Source organism: Schistocerca nitens, chromosome 4 (genome assembly GCF_023898315.1).
Source record: "Schistocerca nitens isolate TAMUIC-IGC-003100 chromosome 4, iqSchNite1.1, whole genome shotgun sequence".
Classification (NCBI taxonomy): domain Eukaryota; kingdom Metazoa; phylum Arthropoda; class Insecta; order Orthoptera; family Acrididae; genus Schistocerca; species Schistocerca nitens.
Window position 1 is genome coordinate 599945844 of NC_064617.1, and position 22780 is coordinate 599968623.

The window sequence follows — 22780 nt, forward strand, 5'->3', positions numbered from 1 at the left end:
CACTGAGTGGATACATCTGCTGAGTTACACATCGCTGTAGGAGAAACTTGGTCGTCTCCATGTCGAAAGTACCATGTCGACTTCCACCAAAAACGATTTAGGGAAACCTGTGTCTCTGAAGCAGGTTGGCCATAAGGGGATTCGAGCCACTCTCCAGAGTACGCGGACATAGCGTTAAACTGTACATCAACTTAGTCGACTGCTGTACAGCAGTTTCTAGTTACGTGCAATCTAATATTTCACATTCTGATAAACATCGTGTTAAAAGATAATATTTTTAAACAATCCGATATTTTACAGCGAAATATTTAGTGAAATAGAAAATTCTACAGCAGCTGTTGGCGAGCTTGTCTGTTTCATGATTCCTGCTCTTGAGGCGGTAAAAAGCACTCAGCTGTCTGCGAGGATTACCAGATGCACCATTCATCCTAATTTCATCCAACTGGTAGCAGCTTTCGATCAACACAATTCATTACTTTGCTGGCTGATAACTCAGCGTTGTCCAGTTACGATTATTTTTATATCTCAAACCCATACCATTCCCAACCCACAGTGATATCTTACTGCCACGGATTTTTATCCAATAAGTAAGAAGTGTTTTATTTAAGATGTTCTATTTAAATTGTTCTAACCATTCCCAAGTTATATTTCACGTCTCACTCCTTCCTATCCACACACCACACGTATCATTATAAATAATCTAACTAGCGACCCCGAAAACAGTGAATCCGTTTTCAGTAATCTCACATTGTGATATAATTCAACTCACCGCGCTTTGAACAAATTCGAGGTCGATTGTGACCATTCGTTAATTCCAAATCGACTGCTTCGATGTAAATAACATTTTCGGCATAACCTTAATTCTGCGCAATAGCAATTGGATCTAATATAACACAATGAACGCTTTTGCCCACTACAGAAAATTTCTAGAAATTGTCCAACACTTTCTATATCAATATTTTTACTTACGTTTACTTTACAAATTTTCTCCGTGTGGTTCAGTTTTTCATATTATTTTGTTTCCAATTTATAAATTATCAGTAGCTTTACTAACATGCATTAGCTGTCAGTACCACCTCTAATGTGCAGTGACATACTATGTTTTTTAGTGGACGGTTTCTATCAACTAATCCTGAAAAGCTTGTTCATCTTATTTTTTACTTATTTAGAAAAGCCATTTGAAGGAATTGACGTACTTCAGTCGAAGCATGAGGATATACTACTTCGATTCTAACACATAATTTCACATAAAAGACGACTATTTACTGTTAATTAATTAAAACATTTATAAAGACATATTAATAAATTCTGAAACACTTCCCTTAGATCAAACCGAATTACAGTTACGTAATCGTCTGTTCAAGCGGAATCGTTTCATACGAGGTTTGGAACTTAAATAGTGGCAACTAATTATTCACAACTGATACAAAAGAGTTACATGTTTGCATCTGTTACTGTCCAAAGTAGTCACCAGCGTTGTGTAGAACCCGTTGCCAGCGATGAGGAAGGCGTAGTATACCGTTAGCAGAGCCTGTTCTGTTGATGGTGCGAATGAATCAGTCTAAAGTTATGGTGATTCTCGTGTACGACTGTGATTGTGTTATCCTAAGGCATTACGTTCCTCCACTGAAGACCGTCAATGCACAATATTACTGTTCGTTTGAGGAGCATCACCTGCGACCAGCTTCGCGAAAGAAGGGACGACACTTACTGCGCAACCTACCCATTATTTTGCACAATGCGCGGGCGCACACGGCGCAAGCTTTGGCTGCTCTGTTCGGTCAATGGGACTGGGGAGTACCGTACCATCCATCATACTCCCCGGACTTAAGTCCTCGTGACTTTGATTTAATTCCGAAGATGAAGAAACCACCTCGTGGCATTCGCTTCAGAACTCTTCCAGCGTTTCGACAGGCATCAACAGAACAGGTTCTGCTAACAGTATGCTACGCCTTCCACATGGCTGGCAACGGGTTCTACACAACGTTGTTGACTACTTTGAAGGACAGTAACAGGTGCAAACGTGTAACTCTTCTGTATCCATTGTGAATAAATAGTGGCCACTATTTAAGTTCCAACCCTCGTAAAAATCACAAATAATTCTGTTTGACCTTTATTTTGGGATTTTTCTAGTGACTTTTTTGTGGAATATATTGTTAGACCTTCCAACTCCTTTTCAACCGGGTTGAGTCAGTATACCATAAAAACAATTTGCATGTGATCAGAACCCGCAATTTTTTAGAGACCCTCCATCATTTGAACGCACTGAACTGTCTGTATAATTAATAACCGTCATTGCTTAAAAATTATGTTAAACTTAATTTGAATCAATAAACACGTCGTAATTCTGACGTGGAGATTGTGTGACGTCATAGAATGATCTTCCCACCACTAGCCCCTAGAATAAAATCGAAGGCGTCAGCTGAAGCGGGAAACACCGTGGCAGCGGCACCTGTGTGGTAGGTTATGGTGAGAGCCTCGACCAAAGAGGTAGAGAATATATAGTGAGGCTGTACCACGTTATCAAGCGCTCCCTGTCATGCCACGCCGTATTAGCCGCCACGTTTCGGGAAGTCACTCCGTGCTGGTTTTGAAACCGAGAGATTTCGTGTATGGTTTTGTAAGTTACACAGTTGTTGAATTTCCTGTCGGAATCACCCCTGCCGTGTGCTCAGAGTATAAATGCATGCACGTAGTCTAAAAACGATTGAAGATTGGTGTACGTATTTTTAAATATATTCTGGAACTGTGCTGTGTTTAGTGTACATTGATGTATTTTTTTCTATGTTTAATAAAGCTTGTTTCATCCAAATTAGCCACGGCATATATCTTAACCAATATAATATTGTGAGAATATTGTGATGATGGAAAAGTGACAAAGACTTGCAACATACTTTGTAACATTTCCGAAACGTCTTTAGCATACGATCGTAAGTTTTTGTTGCGTCTCTAATTTTAGTTGCCGGGTGGAAGATAGTGATTTACGACTTTTTTGTATGACATTTACAAAGCAAGCTATTCAGTTTTTGCATTTACTATAGGCATTTCTCCAATAACTGTTTTTCTGTTTTCTGGAAATTTTCAATGAAGTGTGCTTTCAATTAGAAAATATAGATTACAGACAGTAAGTCCTGTAATCAACTGTGAACAGATAGTTACTTGTGTTAAATTATAACTTAAAATTGTGTAGGAACCATTTGTATGCAAAGTTAAAATGTTCTAATTACTCTATGAAACAATCTTGGGATGTGTTTGCATATTGGTAATCATTTTGCAAAGTTTGGATCTATATAAGGAGCAGATGATAAAGCAGTTCAGGAGGTAACTACGAAGTTTAGTTAGAAAGTGGCTTAAGACTTGATTTCATAAACTTACAATTGCCCAACAACTTCGTTCTGGCTGATCGTAACATACCTAATCCGTGAGTCGGAGCTTATGTACTTAATCCTCATAAACCTTTTCCAGAACGTTTTTCTCCCAACGCTGTTCTCTGGAATTTATGGCTTACACATATCTCCAATTATTTTTTTAATTTTTTTTATTTGTATGTGTCATACATATAGTAAAGTGTGTATTAAGCCGCAAGAAGACTGATCCTAAACTGAATTTTCCAGACTAAGTCTTCTTCTCCTGCAAGCCATGCAATAGATGGTCTGGGACTGAAGTATTTGTATGTATATGTTACAGTACTTGCTGAAAGAAGACGTATATCAAGTGTACGTCCGTCAGAATAAACGGTAATTTCGCTTCTCGTTTTAACTACTAAACATTAACCTTTGGGCATTATTTCCTAATTGGCCTGACACTTTTATGTCTGCCTGGAGTGGAAAACATAAGTTGAAATTGGTAGCAGGACGTGACCGGGGTGTGACGCACGATATGATGACCGAGAAAAGATTAGTCTCAAAGTAAGGCGGCAGCGATCAGGAAGATTACTTATCTTTATTCTCCACACTGAAGCATGCACCGTCTATCGCTCCCATAGCAAGTAGCTATGTACTTAAGTTCACAATACAATTCACAAATCCACAGTGAAATCCAAATCGTAACTAGGTTCGAAGCCCAAGGTTGTCATATAAGATCTATACAATAACACATCGACATTAACACAGCTAGCAACAAGGGCGAATGGCCGTGGAGTCAGGTCTGTGCTCCCGTTATGTCTTGTGGCCATAGAGGGATCTGCAGGCAAGAACTATTGAATGGCGCGACATCTTCAGCCGGAGATAACGCCACGAACCTCCGGCGGCCGCGACGTGAAGCTAAGGCCGACTACCGCGCATGTGCGGCCGGGCTGAGCGACGGCAGGGCGCGCGTGGTTCGGTTAGGTCCGCGGACATAGCAGACACATTATCTGTCTCTATCCTATGTTACACCCCTTTCTTTGTTCAATTTGCTTCACTCTGATGATGGTGCCGCCTCTCTAAGGTGCTCTATCTCTTTGCTCTGGGCAGACAGATTAGCAGAGGACAGATATTTCCAAAATGCGGATGTGTTACCTAGGGCGAAGTTGACAACACTGATCCACTGGATCAACAAGCTACTTCAGTGCATCGATCTCGTCTTATTGTTCATTGTTGCGATTTATAAGGCCAAAAATTAGCCTCAACAATACATGTGAAGCTGTAATCTGCATTCCTGGACAACAAACGACTACAAGATGTGTATTCCCACAGATATTGCGGATGTGGCAGTCTGTGTTATAAGTGGGGGCTCGAATGAATAACATTTAAATTGAGACTAAGATCTCAACATGTCCCCCTTCAGAGCTTCACTGCAGTGCTACGTGTGCTAGGCGTGTCTAAATCCAATAGTATTTTCTACCAGAAAGCAAGTCACGTTTGTACCAAGGTAACCTTAAGTTGCTCTATGCGAGCCACTCCCACTCATAAGTCATTAATGTCATCGGCAGAGTTGTCGTCGGAAAAGTCATGAATCAGTCCAATAACCTCAACATTGTTTGTACTGTTGCCTGATGTCGAGACGGGTGCAGTTGTTTTCGTAAATGCTATTTCGACAGCGTATCTTTCCGTCTTTTAGGCGATACCTGTAGAATGAGTTTCTTTGCTGCATCCAGCCTCCTGAATACTCTCATCGCCCCTCTACCCCTTCCTTCCTTCCTCCACTGCCGGCCGCACCACGGCGGGTGGAGTGGAGTTGGCGAGTGCTGGATCCCAAACCTTGCTGAGAGTGAACCCAGTGTCTCTGTTGAGTAGCCAATCAGCCACTCGCATTTCAATAGCCACCGTCAGAACACAGTCCCAAAAAGACGATTTTTGTTTGGCACTTCCGTTTCTTCATACTTAATGGAGACCCCTGTAGCCATGCAGTGTTCTGCAACCACAGAATTTGTTGGTTGCTTAAGTTCGGCAGAATGATTACAGCCGTAAGAAGAGCAACAACGACGAACCATAATCACCCTCAAGGGGAAAGAGACTGATAATGCGACAAAATCAGTTCTGGAAAAAGGGACTGAAGTTCACACCAACGCCAACTGCTAAACCTGATTTAGATTTCATCAGTCGTATAGAACAAGTAATTTTCATCCTCTCTGACGATGATGAGGTCGCTGGCCCAGTTGAGCCTACCCGTGGAGGACGAACATCACGAAAGCGGAAAGACTTGCCACTCGAGAACTAAGGAACGGTCCTGAAATAGTCATTCTACATGCGGATAAAGGAAATGCCGCTGTACAGCTACCGCTGTCACAGCACAATCGCAACATGTGTGACATACTCGAGGATCCAGCGAACAGGAAATAGAAGGGAGACCCTATTAACAGATTGAAGAAGAATAATGTTGAGCTTCTGCGCCAGTCTCTGCCGAAGGAAATCGTCAAGAAGCTTCGACGACGAGCTGCTGTACCATTAGGCTCTGAAGCATTACACAGAATCATAAACGGGATGTTCCTCTACGTCTTATTGTAAAAAACGTAGGCAAACCAACATACCAGCTGGCTAAACATCTAACGGCAATGTGAATCTTCAGGTTTTGGCGGCGCAAAGACTGTTCCATTAAGTTTGAGGTGGGCAGCCGCTAGAATTCTCCTTCTTCTTGTAATATTTCAGCCGTATAACGTTCAGCCATCCTCAGAGTGAGCCGCAAAACTGCCGCTCCAGTGCTCGCTTCGTCCCTTTATACTCGTGTAACGCGCAACTGCGCATGCGGCCACAGATACAATTGTGTCAGAGAAGGCACTTGAATCGGCTGACTTGAAACCCACGTTATTCTGGAGGTATGTTGATGATACCTTTGCAGTTTCGCCCCATGGTGAAGATAACTTGCAAGACTTCTTAAGACATCTGAACTCCCTCCACGATCAAATAAAGTTCACAATGGAAATTGAAAAGGAGGGATGCCATCCATTCCTGGATGTTCTGGTTCGGCGCAGAGAGGATGGCACTTTGGGACATGAAGGGTATCGGAAGCCGACGGACGCGGATTTGTATTTACGCGCAAATAGCTGCCACCATCCTGCCCAGACGATGAGTGTTCTCCGAACTTTGACCCATAGAGCGCATATTATTTCTGACGAAATCAGTCTGCAAGATGAACTTTTCCTCTTACAAAGAGTATTTGAAGACTATCGGTACTCCCCACAGAAGGCACTGAAAATGAAACCGGAAGAGGCCACAAAGAAAGCAGAAGAAGACGAAGAAACCTTTAAATCGCCTTCCTGCCATATGTGGGTGGCCTCTCATCAAAAATAGGACGGATTCTCAGCAGACACAAAGTGAAAGTGAATTTTTGTCCTCCACCCAAGACAGCTGCACTCGTGGACTCCGTCAAAGATGATTTTCTGCTCCTAAAATCTGGAGTTTACATAATTCCATGTGAATGTGGCCTTTCTTATATTGGACAATCAACTCGTACTGTCCAAGAAAGATGTACAGAACACCGGAGGTACACTGGGCTTGTAAAACCTAACCCGTCGGCAGTGGCAGAGCACTGTATTGACACTGGTCACAGTATGTTGTATGACAACGTCGAAATTTTGGCAACTACATCATCTTTTTGGGACTCAATAGTCAAGGAGGCAATTGAAATTCGCTTGACGTCGAATTTAATTAATAGCGATAGTGGTTTCAACCTTGATAAACCGTGGAATCCGGCACTTGTTGTAATAAACTCACAAAGACGCCGTCACAGTGCAGCTCACAATGATATATCGACATGCCAACACAGATCGACTGCGGAGTCACAGATGTAACTCGCGCACTGTGCACGTCTCTGCCGCCGCATTTGGCGCATTTGCATCTGTGGCCGCATGCGCAGTTGCGCGGTACACGAGTATAAATGGACGAGGCGAGCACTGCAGCGGCAGTCTTGCGGCTCACTCTGAAGATGGCTGAACGTTATACGGCCGAAATATTAGAAGAAGGAGGAGAATTATTTCGGCTGCACACCCGAAACTTAACATCTTACGGCAACATTAAGTCTCTAAGTTGTAAATGTCAGCAGCACATCAGGAGCTCTGTACATTTCATTCAACAGTTGCAAGATGTACGCCTCCGTGACCAGGACCTTACAACAAGCTTTGAAGTGGTATGCCTTTTCACCAGAGTGCGCTTGCTGATACCATCAAGCTGATCTTTGTATTAACACTCTTTCTCTTCAGTGTGAACAAACGGATGGCGTCGCCAAGTGTGCTCTCTGTCACTAGTTGTGGCAAACTTGTTTATGAATAATTTCAAACAGAAAGCTCGGGAAACAGCTTTTTCAGATATGTTGACGTCTCGTTTTTGGTGTGCACACGTGTGAGTGAAAGACTAGGAGTTCCTCCAACATCTGAACCCTCTGCACTTCACTATATAATTCACCACGGAGATGAAAGAGCATGACGAACTGCCCTTCTCGGACGTCTTAGTCAAGTCCAGAACGAACCGCTCTATACGACTCAGTGTGTATAGGAAAGCCACCAACGATGATTAGTGTCTCCATGCTGCAAGCTTCCATCCTCCTTCACAATGTGAGTGTGTGCTGCGTACACAGGTACACAGCATGCTCGCAGTATCGGACGAAGTAAGCTTACCAAAAGAGCTAATCCACAATAAGCACGTTTACAAGGAGATCGGTTTCGACGAGTGGCAGCCCCGACTTCTTTCCAGACAGAAAGTACTTCCCCAGCAGACAGAAAACGACGACGAGGAAAAGACAATGGGTATCTGCCGTGCGCCGGCCAATTATCGAACAAATCTGGCAGCATCCTGACTCGACGCAACATTAAATGCGTTTTCTGTCCAACTCCGAAACCGCGTGCCCTATCAAGCACGGTGAAAGGTGACTTGGGGAGACTGGACGGACAGTCGAAGAAAATCGCAAAAAACACAGAAGAGACTTGGAATTTAAGCAACCAAAAAATCTGCGGTTGCAAAACATAGCATGGCTACAGAGGACTCCATGAAGTATGAAGAAACGGAAGTGTCGAGGCGGACCGGCTGATCAACAGGTACTGGGTTCATTCTCAGAAATGCTTGGGACCCAGCACTCAGCCAACTAAAATCATAGCGTCGACCGAGAGCGACTTTCACGCCCAACGCAGACCGCAGGGGAATTGAGGGACCAAAGGTCGCGCCCAGCTTCCAGAGGCGCCCCCCTCCCGCTCTCCCCCCACCACAACCACCACACCCCCACAAACACCACTACCATAGACATCCCACCATCACTTCACCATCCGTGGCGTGGGGGCGGCAGAGCAGGAAGGGATGGAGGACGATAAAGAGTGTAAAGGAGGCTGGATGTAGGTAGCAAAGACACTCATTCTACAGGTAATCATCTCAAGATAATGGCAAGGTACGCTATCGAAATATTTTGATACCAAAACGACTGCAGACCGCTGGACATCCGACAACGATACAAACAACTGATTCACTGGGAAAGCCTATGATCACAAACCCTGAAAATTAGAGATTTTCCACTAACACACGTGCTAGTCGTCTCTTATCCAACTATATTTTTTCGCTGATTGAGCCGAGTATGTATTCACTTTATCTCGTACAGGTGTTCAAGTGCTACACGTTTACGTCATCTTGTTCAAAATGCAATCCCCTACAAGTACTGGAGCTAGAGGTGTCCTACCCTGAACACAGCTCTCTGTTTGTACCAAGTCACATGTGTACAAAGTTAGGTTGAAGTTCCCCCAGATGAAACTCAGATTCGATTAAATAGACTCTCGATGTGTGTGTGTGTGTGTGTCTATTAGGAAGTAGAAACATTCGATTTATTGTTTATGGCTGACTTGCACACGCAGGCACTACAGTTGTGCAAAGACTGTCACTTGTGCTAGAGCCTAACCGGTATAAAGCTACAGGTGACTCCGTGTAAAAGTTCTGGAGAGTGCGCTTGACACTCACGTATTCCAATTGCATCTCGTGAACAGCAGCAGGTGGGGCTAGTATTTCTTCCTGTGCGTTCAGTTGAAGAGTTTCTCGTTTTTGGGGGCACCTGCATAACTAAACTGCGATCGTATATGTCACAGAAACGTATTTTTTTCATGTAACACAATATATTTAATCTGTAAAACATTGCAATCTTTACACAACAACTATTTACATAATATTTACAAGACAACAGGTAACAAATAATCGTTACAAAAGTTAAATAAATATGAGACTTAATTTAAGCGTAACGTCCAACACAGCTTACAGCTGCATTTCAAATGTGCACTGACTGTTCCTTCTCAAACGCATTGTTGATATGACCCTCGACGAATTTCTTATAGGATTCCGGAGTCTCTGGAATCTGACACACTACAAATGAAATAAATACGAAATTATTATTTTGTCCTATACTATGGAGTACTTCATATATAAAAGCAAAAAAAATTAGCTCCATATAAATTACACATTGGATGATGTTATACATTTATAAATTTTAATTTTATAGTTCCCTCTCAAGCTGTGACTGAAAATTGTATATTAGTAATTTAACAACTTTTGGCAATTTTTTTCTACAATACTACATTAGAAAATACAGCGTATTCTTAATGAGTGAAAATAATACATGAAAGCAGTAAGAATGAACAAAATCATTTTTTACATTGTCGGGCACACATGTTAATAACTAGAATAAATGACTGCTTCAATTATAGAAATTATACTGAAAAATTTATATGATGCATTCTCCAAATTTTTTATAATTTTTTAGCTGATTACATAACATTACATGATTATTTGTTTGTCTCTGAGTGCTTTTAGACAGCAAAAGGAACTAAATCTATTTATAGAGAAAAATCAAAGTAACTTTATTTATATGTGTAACAATACAATAAGGTCAGTATAAAAAAATATTAATTCAAGGAAAAAACTTGGTTTAAACAGCAGTTTTTCTTTCCCTTCCAGAATGAAGATTGTATAATATCTTGACTGAATTATCAATTCATGCCCAACATGAATTTGTCTGTAGTAAAAGCAAGGCGATTTGGAACCAACCCCTAGCCTTTCATTCTGTTCGACTGAACTTGCACTCAAACTTCACTGGGACTGTGAGGAATCATCTTTTTGACTCCGAAACCCATGAATTCGACCCTAGCTTTATTTCTGTATACCCCCTTGAAACGTTTACGTGATCTACTATTGTCTTACTCATACAGTCTCTTCTTTTTCAAGTAGTAAGTCATATTAATTGCTGTCGGCGTTTGAGAGTTAATCTATGTTTTACGTATCATCTCACTTCCACCCCTCTTGACTCCTGGATGTCATATTTCCATAGAAAGCTTTCCCACTTAGTAATACGTTCATCAAATTTCACCCTCTCCGCATCCAGTCATAAGGATGCTAGGGTACAGTGCTCCCACAAAATTTATTTTATCATTTAGTGAATCATATATGTACAAAATTTGGTTGAAATTACTTCAGCAGTTCCTCAGTTCCAACGACATTTCCCTCCTCTACGAGTGATAAGCCCAACATTTAACTGGTGGGATAAAATGATAATGGAGAATTGAATTTTCTAGTAAATAAGGAACATAGGTTGTGCATGTATGTGGTAGGATGCGTTCTACATTTGCTGTCGTAGGAAACGTTGTATATTACTTCTTACATCCATATTTTCTTAGATAGGAGACAACGGTGAAAGGTATCCAGGGTCTAGTTTCACAAAGCGGTAAGTGATCTGCTACAGGTGCTAATCGGAATCTATAAGTCAACTGGGTCAAAACTAAGCTCATTACCTGATCATCTCCATCGATCCGCACCAATCTTGATTGTAAGCAAAGAAACAATGAACAGTATGGCACAGTTAAGACATTTCATTCATAATATCAAAGAGACTACACTCCTAATTCCTAGTTTGTCTAAAAATTCCAGAAATATCTCACTGATTATTTCAGCTACGCTGGCTACTGCAAATGTGAGAGCTTAGAAAAGCTTTGCTAGCGTATCTATTTAGACGTACATCTACAGCATCACAGAACATCCAAAAAGACGCACCTGTTGCAGCACCAATATTGAGCGTGAATGAAAGACAATCAGCAGTAAACTTTTTGTTTCATTCGAAATACAATGAAGCTGAATTTTGTCATAACTGGTTGAATTTTTAAAAGGAAATGAAGAGAATTGCAGTCAATTGAAAAACTCCAGTTTTGTTTCTACAAGGCCTATAAATCTGGAATTGTTTCATTTAGTCCTTCAGTTGTTCCTGTTAAATACGACCCCGTCGTACTTTGAAAGACGTCCTCTTCGGTCTATGGTACATATTTAAATACACTTTATTATGGCAAGGCATCCGGCACCATTGGGATCTCACTATTTCAAAATTTTGTTTTTGTTATCCATGCATAACAACGTATTCCAGAGCCCTCTTGTAATCTACAATTTTCTATCGTCATCGATCATTTGCGCTACACAGAGGTACTCCGAATGTAGCAGCACACTAATGTTTTTTCTCACAATTCAGTATTTGTCACAAATGGAAGGCATGTGCCTCCACGAAGTACAGTCACATCTGTTACACTTCCATCAGACTTCAGGTGATTATTGGAAGGTCAGCGTGCTACATAATACCTTCTGTCATGCTTCTAATTTTCTATTTCCCTTTGCTTATCACCAGAAAATCTGCGTACGGCACATACGATGTCCGTTCTATTTTGTGCCATTGATCTGCTATAACTGAGTTCAGATAGCATTCCACAAGTTGATCAAGTAGAAGTCAGAATAATTTATCATACTACGTGACCCAACATTCCATTTAGAACTCCATAGACACCTCTTCATCACAAAGTAATGCTGATAGCGATTCTTGTGTGCTTATTCTTGTTAGGTTGTTCATCTGCCCAGTTATAGTTAACAACGATGATATTATATAGACAGTCGCGATGGTTGTGATCTTGCGCCTTTTTAAAGTCAATAAACAGAGATAAAAGGATCCGTTTCACAATTTTACGAAAGTACCCACATTAAATGTGTTATGCACAGTTCAGCGCTCTTGACGGAAGTCTTTTGGTGATCAGGCAAGGTGTGTTCCATAGCTTTTACAAATCTTTACAACAAATAAAAAACATTTTGTATTTTTAGGAGTATAGCTCGAGAGTTTCTACAGTCTTTCGATTGGCCATTTTTGTGAACTGGCCAAATCCGAGTTCATTTAGTCATTTTCTTCGTGCAACTGATGATGTTTTGCGTTAGGCACAGTATCACGAGGTGCAGCCAATTTTCCTTCATTTCAGTGTTCCTCCATATGTAGGTCCCTCGTTGATCTTCATATTGTAATTACTCTTCAGTTCTTCCATAGTGTGGTAGGTCATTAATCTCCTCACTTTCACTATCTCTCATGATTCGACTGGATCTTCATTACTTAGGGGAATACTAAAATAATTTTCTAGTATCTAATATTTCGTCTTTTTACTCAATATGCTACTCCTTCTTTCCATTATAGTTCCTTTCATTTAACACTCACTATTTGAATCTTTTGATTGCTCGAAAGAAATCGTTTGCTTGGTAGTACTGGTGATAGTCCTTCGTGATTTCCGGTGTTATTACACAAGTAGCTAAATTCCTTACATTTATTATTTTGTGTTGCTTCGGACTCATTTACCGAAAGTTGTTAAAAGAGAAGCTTTACCGATAGAGAAGACGTTCAGTAAACTTTGTGGCGTATCGGAGCTGAATAGCGGTAAGATTCAGTAACTTCCGCAGCAGTAGCGCCGATTCGTCAGCTGAAGGCATGATGTTGCTTAACAGACCACTAAAACTGGAAACGTATGGATCGGTTCGATGTGGTTCGATGACCTTGCTTTCGACTCCGTGGCTGGATTTGTGTAAGGTGCAGGCCCTGTTCTGTGTACGTGTTGTCTCTTTCTAATGAAGTTAATTAAGTCTTTCAACCTTTATTAGTCGATGACGATCGCTGGAAAGGCCCTGCAGTTATGATGGTCTCATGACGATCGTACATTCGTTAAAAGACGTAGAAAAGTTGTGACTTGGTTTCACAATCTTCTAACAAAACTGTGGCCATGCTTGTCGGATACCAATGAGTCATATGACAGTACACAAACCGTAACATGTGAGCAGCTTCCCTAGCAGTATCACCCATGTGTGTCTTCAGTGTACAAGATCCAGTATGAAGACATCTTATACGGAGTAAAAGGAAGTTCATATAACCTCAAAACGAAGCTATAGTTCGTGATAAATGGCACATGATGATAAGAAATTTAAGGAGAAGAAAATTAAGTCGGAGCAGTGTCTGATATTCAAGTGACAAGAACTATCCTACAATATGACATGCATGAGCTCTTTGTAAATATCCTTCTCATATATAGTGTTCTGTAAGAACTGTATGCTCCTTATTCTTAGCTGCAGGGATAAATATCACTATGCGTCTTTTTGGCGAAGACCAAGCTACGATCATGTCTCAGATTTTGAACGGGACCGAATCTCTTTTATTCTTTCGTGTAAATGCAGCACTTACGGGGCCAAATTGGATAACGTGAGTGGTTGCACTAAAGAGGTCACCTACATCTAATTCTACGTTTACATCTACAGTCACATCTACATCTACATTTATAATCTTCAAACCAGTGTGAAGTACATAGCTGAGGGTACTTCCGACTGCACAACGTATTTTGGGTTTCTTTTCGTTCCATTCATGAATGGAGCGGGAGAAGAATGGGCACTAAAATGATTCTGTGGGTGCTGTGATAGGTGTAATCTTCTTTCTGTGCACTTTACAGCACCGATATGTGACTGTGGTATATTCCTAGGTTCCTCGCTGAACCGTCTGGTGCAGCTGTCCACTGCAGTGGACGGCTGCTAATGTCACTTCTTTGGCGTTCTTAAACAGCCCTGAGGCACGCAAGGCACAGCACAGTAAAGATCCACTGGAATGGACTGTGCGCATTTACAGCCTCAGGAGGATTAAAAACGTCAAAGAAGCAACATTAACAGCTGTTCACTTCAGTGGACAACTGCCCCACAGGATTAATACTAGTTCTTGGAACTTTGCCTCTCTTGCCGTACAGTTGACGTCTACCTTTAAGCATCTGTCAGTTTTGGCTTTTCAGCTTTTCCTTGATGCTGAATGTCAAACAAACCTGTGAGCATTCGTGTCGCTCTTCTTTGTTTACGTCCAATATCCCCTATTTCTCCAATCTGTAATGGGTCCTATGCGAACGGTATTCTAGATTGAGTTGTGTGTTTTGTAAGCAATCTAGCAGGTGAATAATCATAACCAGACATTGCAGCACCAAATATGACAGCACAGGATGACAAACCCGCGCGTGGCAGACTTTCATCGCAGGTACAGTGATGGGGCACTGCCACAAATGTCTTCCATCACATTCTGGACTCATCTACAGGATACACATGATGTCAAAGCAAACACACCATTGAGTTAAAACGATAATTAGTGCTCTACTGACTGGGAACATACCCTCTTTTCTGATGAGATGAGCTACAGAAGCGGTTAAGAGATGTGAAATGCAGTGGAAGTATAGTGCATCTACTACAGCTAGTACTGGACAAACGCATAGTGTCGTTGCGGTTAGTGTGATATATGAAAAGCTGCTCTTTACAACCTCTGTCAGTAAGTTTCTGAAAACAACTCGATCCCTGTTCATGACGACTTGCTATCACTGCCCAGGAAACGCCCCAAATCTAGAAGACCATCATGTGAAATGGGAGTCCAAATGCTATCCACAGGATTCGACCAGGACGCAGAGTGGAAACGTGACTGGCAACCTACAAGAACCCGACAATCCAACAGTTCCAGTTCCAGGCTTCCACCAACCAAGGGAGGTGTGGGTGCAGTTAAACAGATATCGGCCTGAAGTGGGTAGGTGCAAATACAACATGCACAAGTGGGGCTTTTCAAGTGACAGTGTGTATGACTGTGGTGACACCCAAACAATGGGCCACATTGTGAATGAATGTCCAATCAGACGCTTCCCTGGTGGCATTGAGAAGCTCCATCTGGCATCCCACGAGGCACTCCGCTGGATCGAGTCCATCAACATTCGAGTGTAGTCTGCGCCGTTTTAAAACTTGTGTACTGTATATAATTTCACATGTTCATTTATATATATATATATATATATATATATATATATATATATATATATATATATATTTCTTTGTTTTGCTGAATGTGTATTTCTGTAATTGATGCATACGGCAATAATAATAACAATGTGACAGTGATCATAACTGTTCTGAGTTGTAGTGTTGTAGCGTTGAAATGTGGACAGACTGCTGCATTTGAAAGTTTTAGTGCTCGAGATAGTTCCTTTCTTCAAGTACATTATTCTATATGCGTTCTATGAGGAGAATTCCCGTCCAAATGTTGCAATTAACGTGCAAGACTACTTCGCTGCAGTGCATATACCTCCCCCTTTATGCATCCATCTCTTGACACGTTAGCTGACTAACATGCCTGCGATTTCGCCTTTCGGTCACACGTTCATGGCTTTCCTACAGGGAAAACTTTATAGTCATATCCGAAGGCTTGCAGTTACTCGGGCATACGGTGTTTCAACCGATACTGATTTAGTACGTACGGTATTTTTTTTATTTCTCTGAACGTGTCATTATAAGTCATATGCGGAATTAACGTCACAGTGCTGCAGTTTTCACTAGTGTAGTAATGTAGAAAGGATATCCTAAATGGCTACAGATGGAATAAAAAGTATCAAGGGAAAAAAGCATAAAAACTGAAGAAGAAATGAAAATACGCTCTAAGAAGGAAACCGACGCACTACAAAGAAATTATCCTAATGGGACCGAAATTGGTAGATGTGATATACATCTACAGACAATCAAATTATTAAAATTTCGAAAGAAATAGATGATGTACATAAGCGAGCTTCACAAACAGGAAATGGAAATAACTCATTGCTTTACCTCTGGCCCTTATGCAAACAGTTATTCGGCTTTCCATTGATCGATAGAGTTTTGTATGTGCTCCTGAGGGATAGCGTGCCAAATTCTGTCCAGTTGGTGCGTTACATCGTTGGAACTTGTCCATAATGCTACAAACGTTCACAACTGAGGAGAGATCCGGCGGCCTTTCTGGTCGTAGCAGCGTTTGGCAAACACGAAGATGAGCAATAGAAACACTCGCGGTGTGCGCGCGAGCATTATCTTGCTGAAATGTAAGTTCAGGATGGCGCAGAACATCGTCCACGTACCACTGTGCCGCGGATGACAACCAGAAGGGTCCTAATATGAAAAGAAACGGTACAGCAAACCATCGCTCTTGATAGTCGAGCCTTATGGCGGGCGACAATCAGGTTGATATCCCACCGCCGGGGCGTCGTCGGTCTGGAATCTCATTGACTGGAGCAGAATTGTCTTCAGAGATGAGTCCCGCTTCGAACTGACTCCGAAAACCAGCGAAGCAAGATAATGCCCGCCCACAAACGGCGAGAGTTTCTACAGCTTGTCTTCGTCGTTGCAAAACCCTACCTTCTCCAGTAAGGTCGCCAGATCTCTCCCCAGTTGAAAACTATTAGAAAATTGTGGGCAGGACCCTCCAACCAGCTCGAAATTTTGACAGTCCAATGCACCAGTTGGACAGAAATTGGGACGATATCCCTCAGGTGGACACCCAGCTACTCTCTCAATCAATGTCAAGCTGAATAACTGCTTGCATAAGGGGCAGAGGTGGATCACCGCGTTATTGACTTGCTCTTGAATAAATCATCCAATTTTTCTGAAACTGTAATTATTTGTTTGTCTTTACATATATATCGCGTCTACTGATTTCCGTTCCATTCTGGTGCTTCGAATGTTTTGTTGTCTTAGAAATACTACACATAATTGAAAACAGTGTCAACACAGTCTCACAAACTGAAAGGAAATGTAACACAGGGATAGTTAGCTAGAGGTGAAGCTTGTTGATAAATGATCGTATGTACAATTTAGATGAAGACCAAAGAGAAGTTTGATAGATGAGATGAAAATGTGTCACCATCGAAATTGCTCAAATTAGGAGCAAGAGGGGAAATAATAAATATCTGTGCTACGTAACATATTTGGTCCGTAAACCCGAAGAAATTTATTTACTAACTCCACCTTGGCGAAATATAGGGCGGTCTTTCCTTTCACGAATGTTTTTGTTTATTTGCAGCGAACAAGTGCCTCGATTTCTAAACGCTAAAACATATTTCAGAACACTTAAGAATGGTACACAATAAGGCCCATATACAATGAATCAACATAATCATGCACTTAATTAAGCATTATTGTGACAGCACGACCTTACTGCTTAATTGTAATCCAAGAAATTATTAAATATTTCCTAAGAACATCTGAATTCTGAAGTAGACAAGCAAGAGAAAGTAAAAATTTATTGTTTTGAATAGCCTTCGTTCTCCTAGAGTCAAATGAGAGTAAATCACTTTAAGATAATAATTGGGAAAGCTGTTCATCAGACAGAATTCACAGTTTATGTGATGATGAGTAAGCCGCAGGTGTAGTGTTTGGATGTTTGGATGTGAGTTACGAGAGAATCTTGTCTTATGGTAAGTCGTGTCTTGAATTATTATTGAATCAGTGGTATAATAATAGAAAACAAGTGCAATGGCATCTTCCGCGAGATACGTTAAATAACATACTCTTGAAATAATGCTATATGAGCAGTATTCTGTGTGAAACAGGAGCATGGATACGGAGAATAGCACTAATTAATACACTAGCAACGAATTAAACACATGTCAGCAGCACTGGTATCAAAATGGGATATACAGACTTAATGGAGGGGAGTTAATGCTAAAGAGATTAGAGAGCGAACTACACGGTCATGCAGATAGAACAAGCGACGGGAGGAAGCTCATTTGAAAACAAGCTTATCAAAAGAGACAACAGAATTACGAGTCCAGGAAACTGAATTTTTTCCACTATTTTTGTTTTCAGAGCGGAAATCCCATTACAAGTAGCTGCACTGCAATTAAATCTGACAAAGCTGATTCATTATTGAGCGCAGCTCGTATTGAACGCCTGACCTACGTTTCGCTACTGCGCAATATTTTGTAAGGGCCAGAGACTAGTGAAAACAATAGTATCCGAAGGAGGAACGTATATCTTAGACAAACTGCGCATAAATAAGAAGAGATACATGTGGATGACAACAGCCATACAAATAAAAGATGTGAACCAGACAACGCAGACTCGAATTAAAACCGTTAACAAAAAAAACGAAAACAAACCACATTGTCTCTAACAACGCAGGTCCCGAAAGGATAAAGCTCTATAATTCTGTAGGAGATACTACTGGTGCTTACAACATATAAAAGAGAGCCCTTCTAGTAAATTCTTAGCGTAAGTTGTGCCATGAGGAGTTTCTTTTCTATGGGGTGTCGGTAGTGACATAAAAACTACGTTCTCTGCGTTGGATCAGCTGCAGTTTGGATTCTGAAAGTTCTTGTGGACACTGATGATTTAAGTTTTTATCACCACCTTTGGAAGAGTACTGCAGAGCAAGTAGAATGGTGCGTATTTTTGGAAATGAGAAGTACAAATCCGTGCTCGTCGGTACCGACCTTGTTCTTCAGGCCTGTTCCAGGGCTGCTCCTTGTCGGTGGCCAGCACCAAGTACAGCAGGAACGTGACCAGGCCCACGCCGGCAGAGATGAGGAACATGATGTCCCACTGACCCCTCGTTTGCTGAAACAGTCAGGCCGGACGAGGAATGAAGCACTCGCTATCCTCACTACTTTACAAGCATTAGCCCTTAGTAACCGTTTCCAAGAAAAGTCAGTAGGCCTTTGGTACACGTTACATTGTGTTTATCATTCTACCTCAAACTTTCTATAGATATCACCTATACTGCAATGTCAAATACGACAATATTTACTTTATTGTTGAAACCAAATATTCATACACTGGGCTGTCAATTATCACTCGTCGCATCCTCGTTTAAATGAGAATATTGCCGACGAAAGTAATTTTAGCAAACGATTCCATCCCACGATAGGGAGCTAACGGCCGGCCGGTGTGGCCGAGCGGTTCTAGGCGCTACAGTCTGGAACCGCGCGACCGCTACGGCCGCAGATTCGAATCCTGCCTTGGGCATGGATGTGTGTGGTGTCCTTAGGTTAGTTAGGTTTAAGTAGTTCTAAGTTCTAAGGGACTGATGACCTCAGAAGTTAAGTCCCATAGTGCTCAGAGCCATTTGAACCAGGGAGCTAACTGAGTTATTATGACCAATGATCATCTATATGGTGCTGTAAAATGACAATAGGAAGAAATGGGTTACTCTTCATTGAAGCATAATTGATTTTCATGTTTCACTAACGGTAAAACTGCCCACAAAAAGGCTCTTCAAACCAAGAAGTACTTTCTGATGGCACAGTCTTATAAATCCATATCAGAAATATTCACGAGAACAGTTGCGCCGGCGTTAAATTTCGACTGTCAAACTGTGTAAATCAGTATCCATACGTACTATAAAATCAGTGTACATATTTATGTATGTATGTATGTATGTTACATACTTCCTACACTCCTACACCACTGTCCTGATGTCAACCAAATTAGGTAGACATATCACTTACTGACTGGAAAAAATTGCTGTGGGGTAAGACCTACCTATGTATCAGAGGGGTGTGGGTGGAAAATCAGTGTAGCTCACGTGCAACGAACTTTGCAGATAAATTCAAACCCTTGCGAAACTTTTCTCGCTGATAATCCCACAAATTGTTGGAAATAAAAGTTTATCGCTTACTACATTTTCACTGTACATGCAGTAATAATTCCGCATGAAGAATACTGTTTTTAATTTATCATTTCTTTACAACTAACCATATTCGCTACACAGTTTGCAGACAGAATTCACGTACACCACTGAATGTACCAGCAAAATTATATCATTGTACGACAAGCATAATGTAGGGGTAATGTCTCATATCAGTATTCAAAACGTTTTCTGTTCCGGGTTCGAAACCTACCGCTGATTAAATTTTGAGCAATAACCAGCATTGACGGCCGAAGAGTTCCGGTAAGAGAACTCATCCTCATTCTACCAACGGCCTTGTCAAAGAAAACTGAGAAGCGAACAGAGGTGGGGCACTTTCTAGTCGATGGGACAGGAAACTGCCCAAAAAGTCGGAAGAATGATCAACGGCATGAGGAAGGCAATGGAAACCACTGCAATAAAGACACATAAAGTGTGTCCACAGGACATGTTACCTGTAATTGAAAAAAGTGTCTTGATGATCTGTCCATTGGCAATAGATTCCGTAATAGAGCCCCATTTCCTCGGATCTCCTGGATGGGACTGCCAAGTGGGAGGTGACCGTGAGGAAAAGGCTGAATAACCAACGAAAGGATAACATTCTTCCAGTCGGAGCGTGGAATGTCAGAAGCCTGAACGTGGTAGAGAACGTAGAAAATTTGAAAATGGGAATGTAAAGACTCAATCTAGATATAATAGAGGCCAGTGGAGTGAAATGGGAAGAAGAGAAGGCTTTCCGGTCAGATGGGTATAGGGTAATATCAACAGCAGCAGAAAATGGCCTAAGGGGAATAGGGTTCGTTACGAATAGGAGGCTAGGCATAGACTGTTACTGTGAGCAGTTTAGTGATAGAGTTATTATTATCAAAATCAACGGCTAACCTACATCGACAACGATAGTAGTGGTAAACACGCTTACATCGCAAGCTGTAGTTGAAGAGATAAAGCACAAGAGGATACTGAAATGGTGATATAGTACGTAAAGGCAGATGAAAATCTCATAGTTATGGCGGACTCGAACGCACTTCTAGGGCAAGGGACAAGGAATGAAAGAGGAGAAAGACTGATTGATTTCTGTAACAAATTTCATAATAGCGAATACTCTGTTCAAGAATCACAATAGGAGGAGGTATACTTGGAAAAGGCCGGGTGGTACGGGAAGATTTCAGTTAGATTACATCATGGTCAACAGAGATTCCTAAATCGGATACTGGATAGTAAAATGCACCCAGGATCAGATATAGACTGAAATCACAATGTAGTAGTGATGAAGAGTAGCTTGAAGTTCAAGGGATTAATTAGGAAGAATCAGTACGCAAAGAAGAGGGATACGGAAGTACTAAGGAATAACAAGATCCGCTTGAAGTTCTCTAAGGCTATAGATACAGTAACAAGGTATAGCTCAGTTGGCAGTATAATTGTAGGGGAACAGACATTCTCTAAAAAGTGCAATCATAGAAAAACATAGTTACAAAGAAGGTAACTGCGAACAAACCATGGTAATACAAGAATTACTTCAGTTGATCGATGAAAGAAGGAAATATAAAAATGTTCAAGGAAATTCAGGAATACAGAAATACAAGTTACTGACGAACGAAGTAAGTAGTAAGTGCAGGGAAAGTAAGACGAAATGGCTGTATGAACAACGTGAAGAAATCGAAAAATAAATGATTATCGGAAGGACTGATACAGCTTATAGGAAAGACAAAAAAACTTCGGTTAAATTAAAAGCAAGGGTGGTAACATTAGCAGCGCAACGGGCATTTCACTGTTGAATGGAGAGGAGAGGGCAGATAGCTGGAAAGAATACACTGAAATCCTCTATGAGGGGGAAGAACTCTGTGATGTGATAGAAGAAAAAACAGGAGTCGATTTACACGAGACAGGGGATCTAGTACCAGAATTAGAATTTAAGAGAGCTTCGGAGGACTTAAAATAAAATAAGATGGAGATGATAGATGACATTCCAACAGAATTTCTAAACCCATTGAGGGAAGTGGCAACCAAACGATTATTTACGTTGGTGTGCAGAATATATGAGTCTGGCGACATGACTTTCGAAAAAATATTATCCACGTAATTCCGAAGACTGAAGCAGCTGACAAATCCAAGAATTTTTGCACAATCAGCTCTTACACCCAAGGTGTTGACAAGAATAACACACAGATGAATGGAAAAGAAAATTGAGGATGTGTTAGATGAAGACAGCTTCGCTTTAGGAAAGGTAGAGGCACTAGAGAGGCAGTTCTGGCGTTGGGGTTTATAATGGAAAGAAGGCTAAAGGAAAATCAAGACATTTTCATAGAATTTGTCGACCTGGAAAAAGCGTTCGACAATGTAAAATGGTGCAAGATGTCCGAAATTCTGGGAAAAATATGGTTAACCTATAGGGAGAGACGGGTAATGTACAATATGTACAAGAGCCGTGAAGCAATAATGAGAGTGGACGACCAAGAAGGAAGTGCTCAGATTAGGAAAAGTTAGAGACAGGGATGTGGTCTTTCGCCCATACCGTTCAATCTGTAGATCGAAGAAATAATGATGGAAATAAAAGAAAGGTTCAGGAGTTGCACTGAAATTCAAGGTGAAAGGATATCAGTGATACTAACAGCTGAGT

General features: G+C 41.2%; 1 protein-coding gene across 1 annotated transcript in view; it reads right to left on the reverse strand.

Annotated features, from left to right (window-relative positions):
- Window positions 1-9596: 9596 nt before the first annotated feature.
- LOC126252459 (putative inorganic phosphate cotransporter) overlaps window positions 9597-22780 on the reverse strand; it is a 159038-nt gene continuing 145854 nt past the window's right edge. Inside the window, exons 9-11 of the mRNA XM_049953354.1 lie at window positions 18971-19094; window positions 11171-11198; window positions 9597-9749 (exon numbers count right to left, since the gene is read on the reverse strand). Coding sequence (XP_049809311.1) covers window positions 9716-9749; window positions 11171-11198; window positions 18971-19094 — 186 coding nt within the window. The 3' untranslated portion in view covers window positions 9597-9715. The remainder of the gene's footprint in view (window positions 9750-11170; window positions 11199-18970; window positions 19095-22780) is intronic.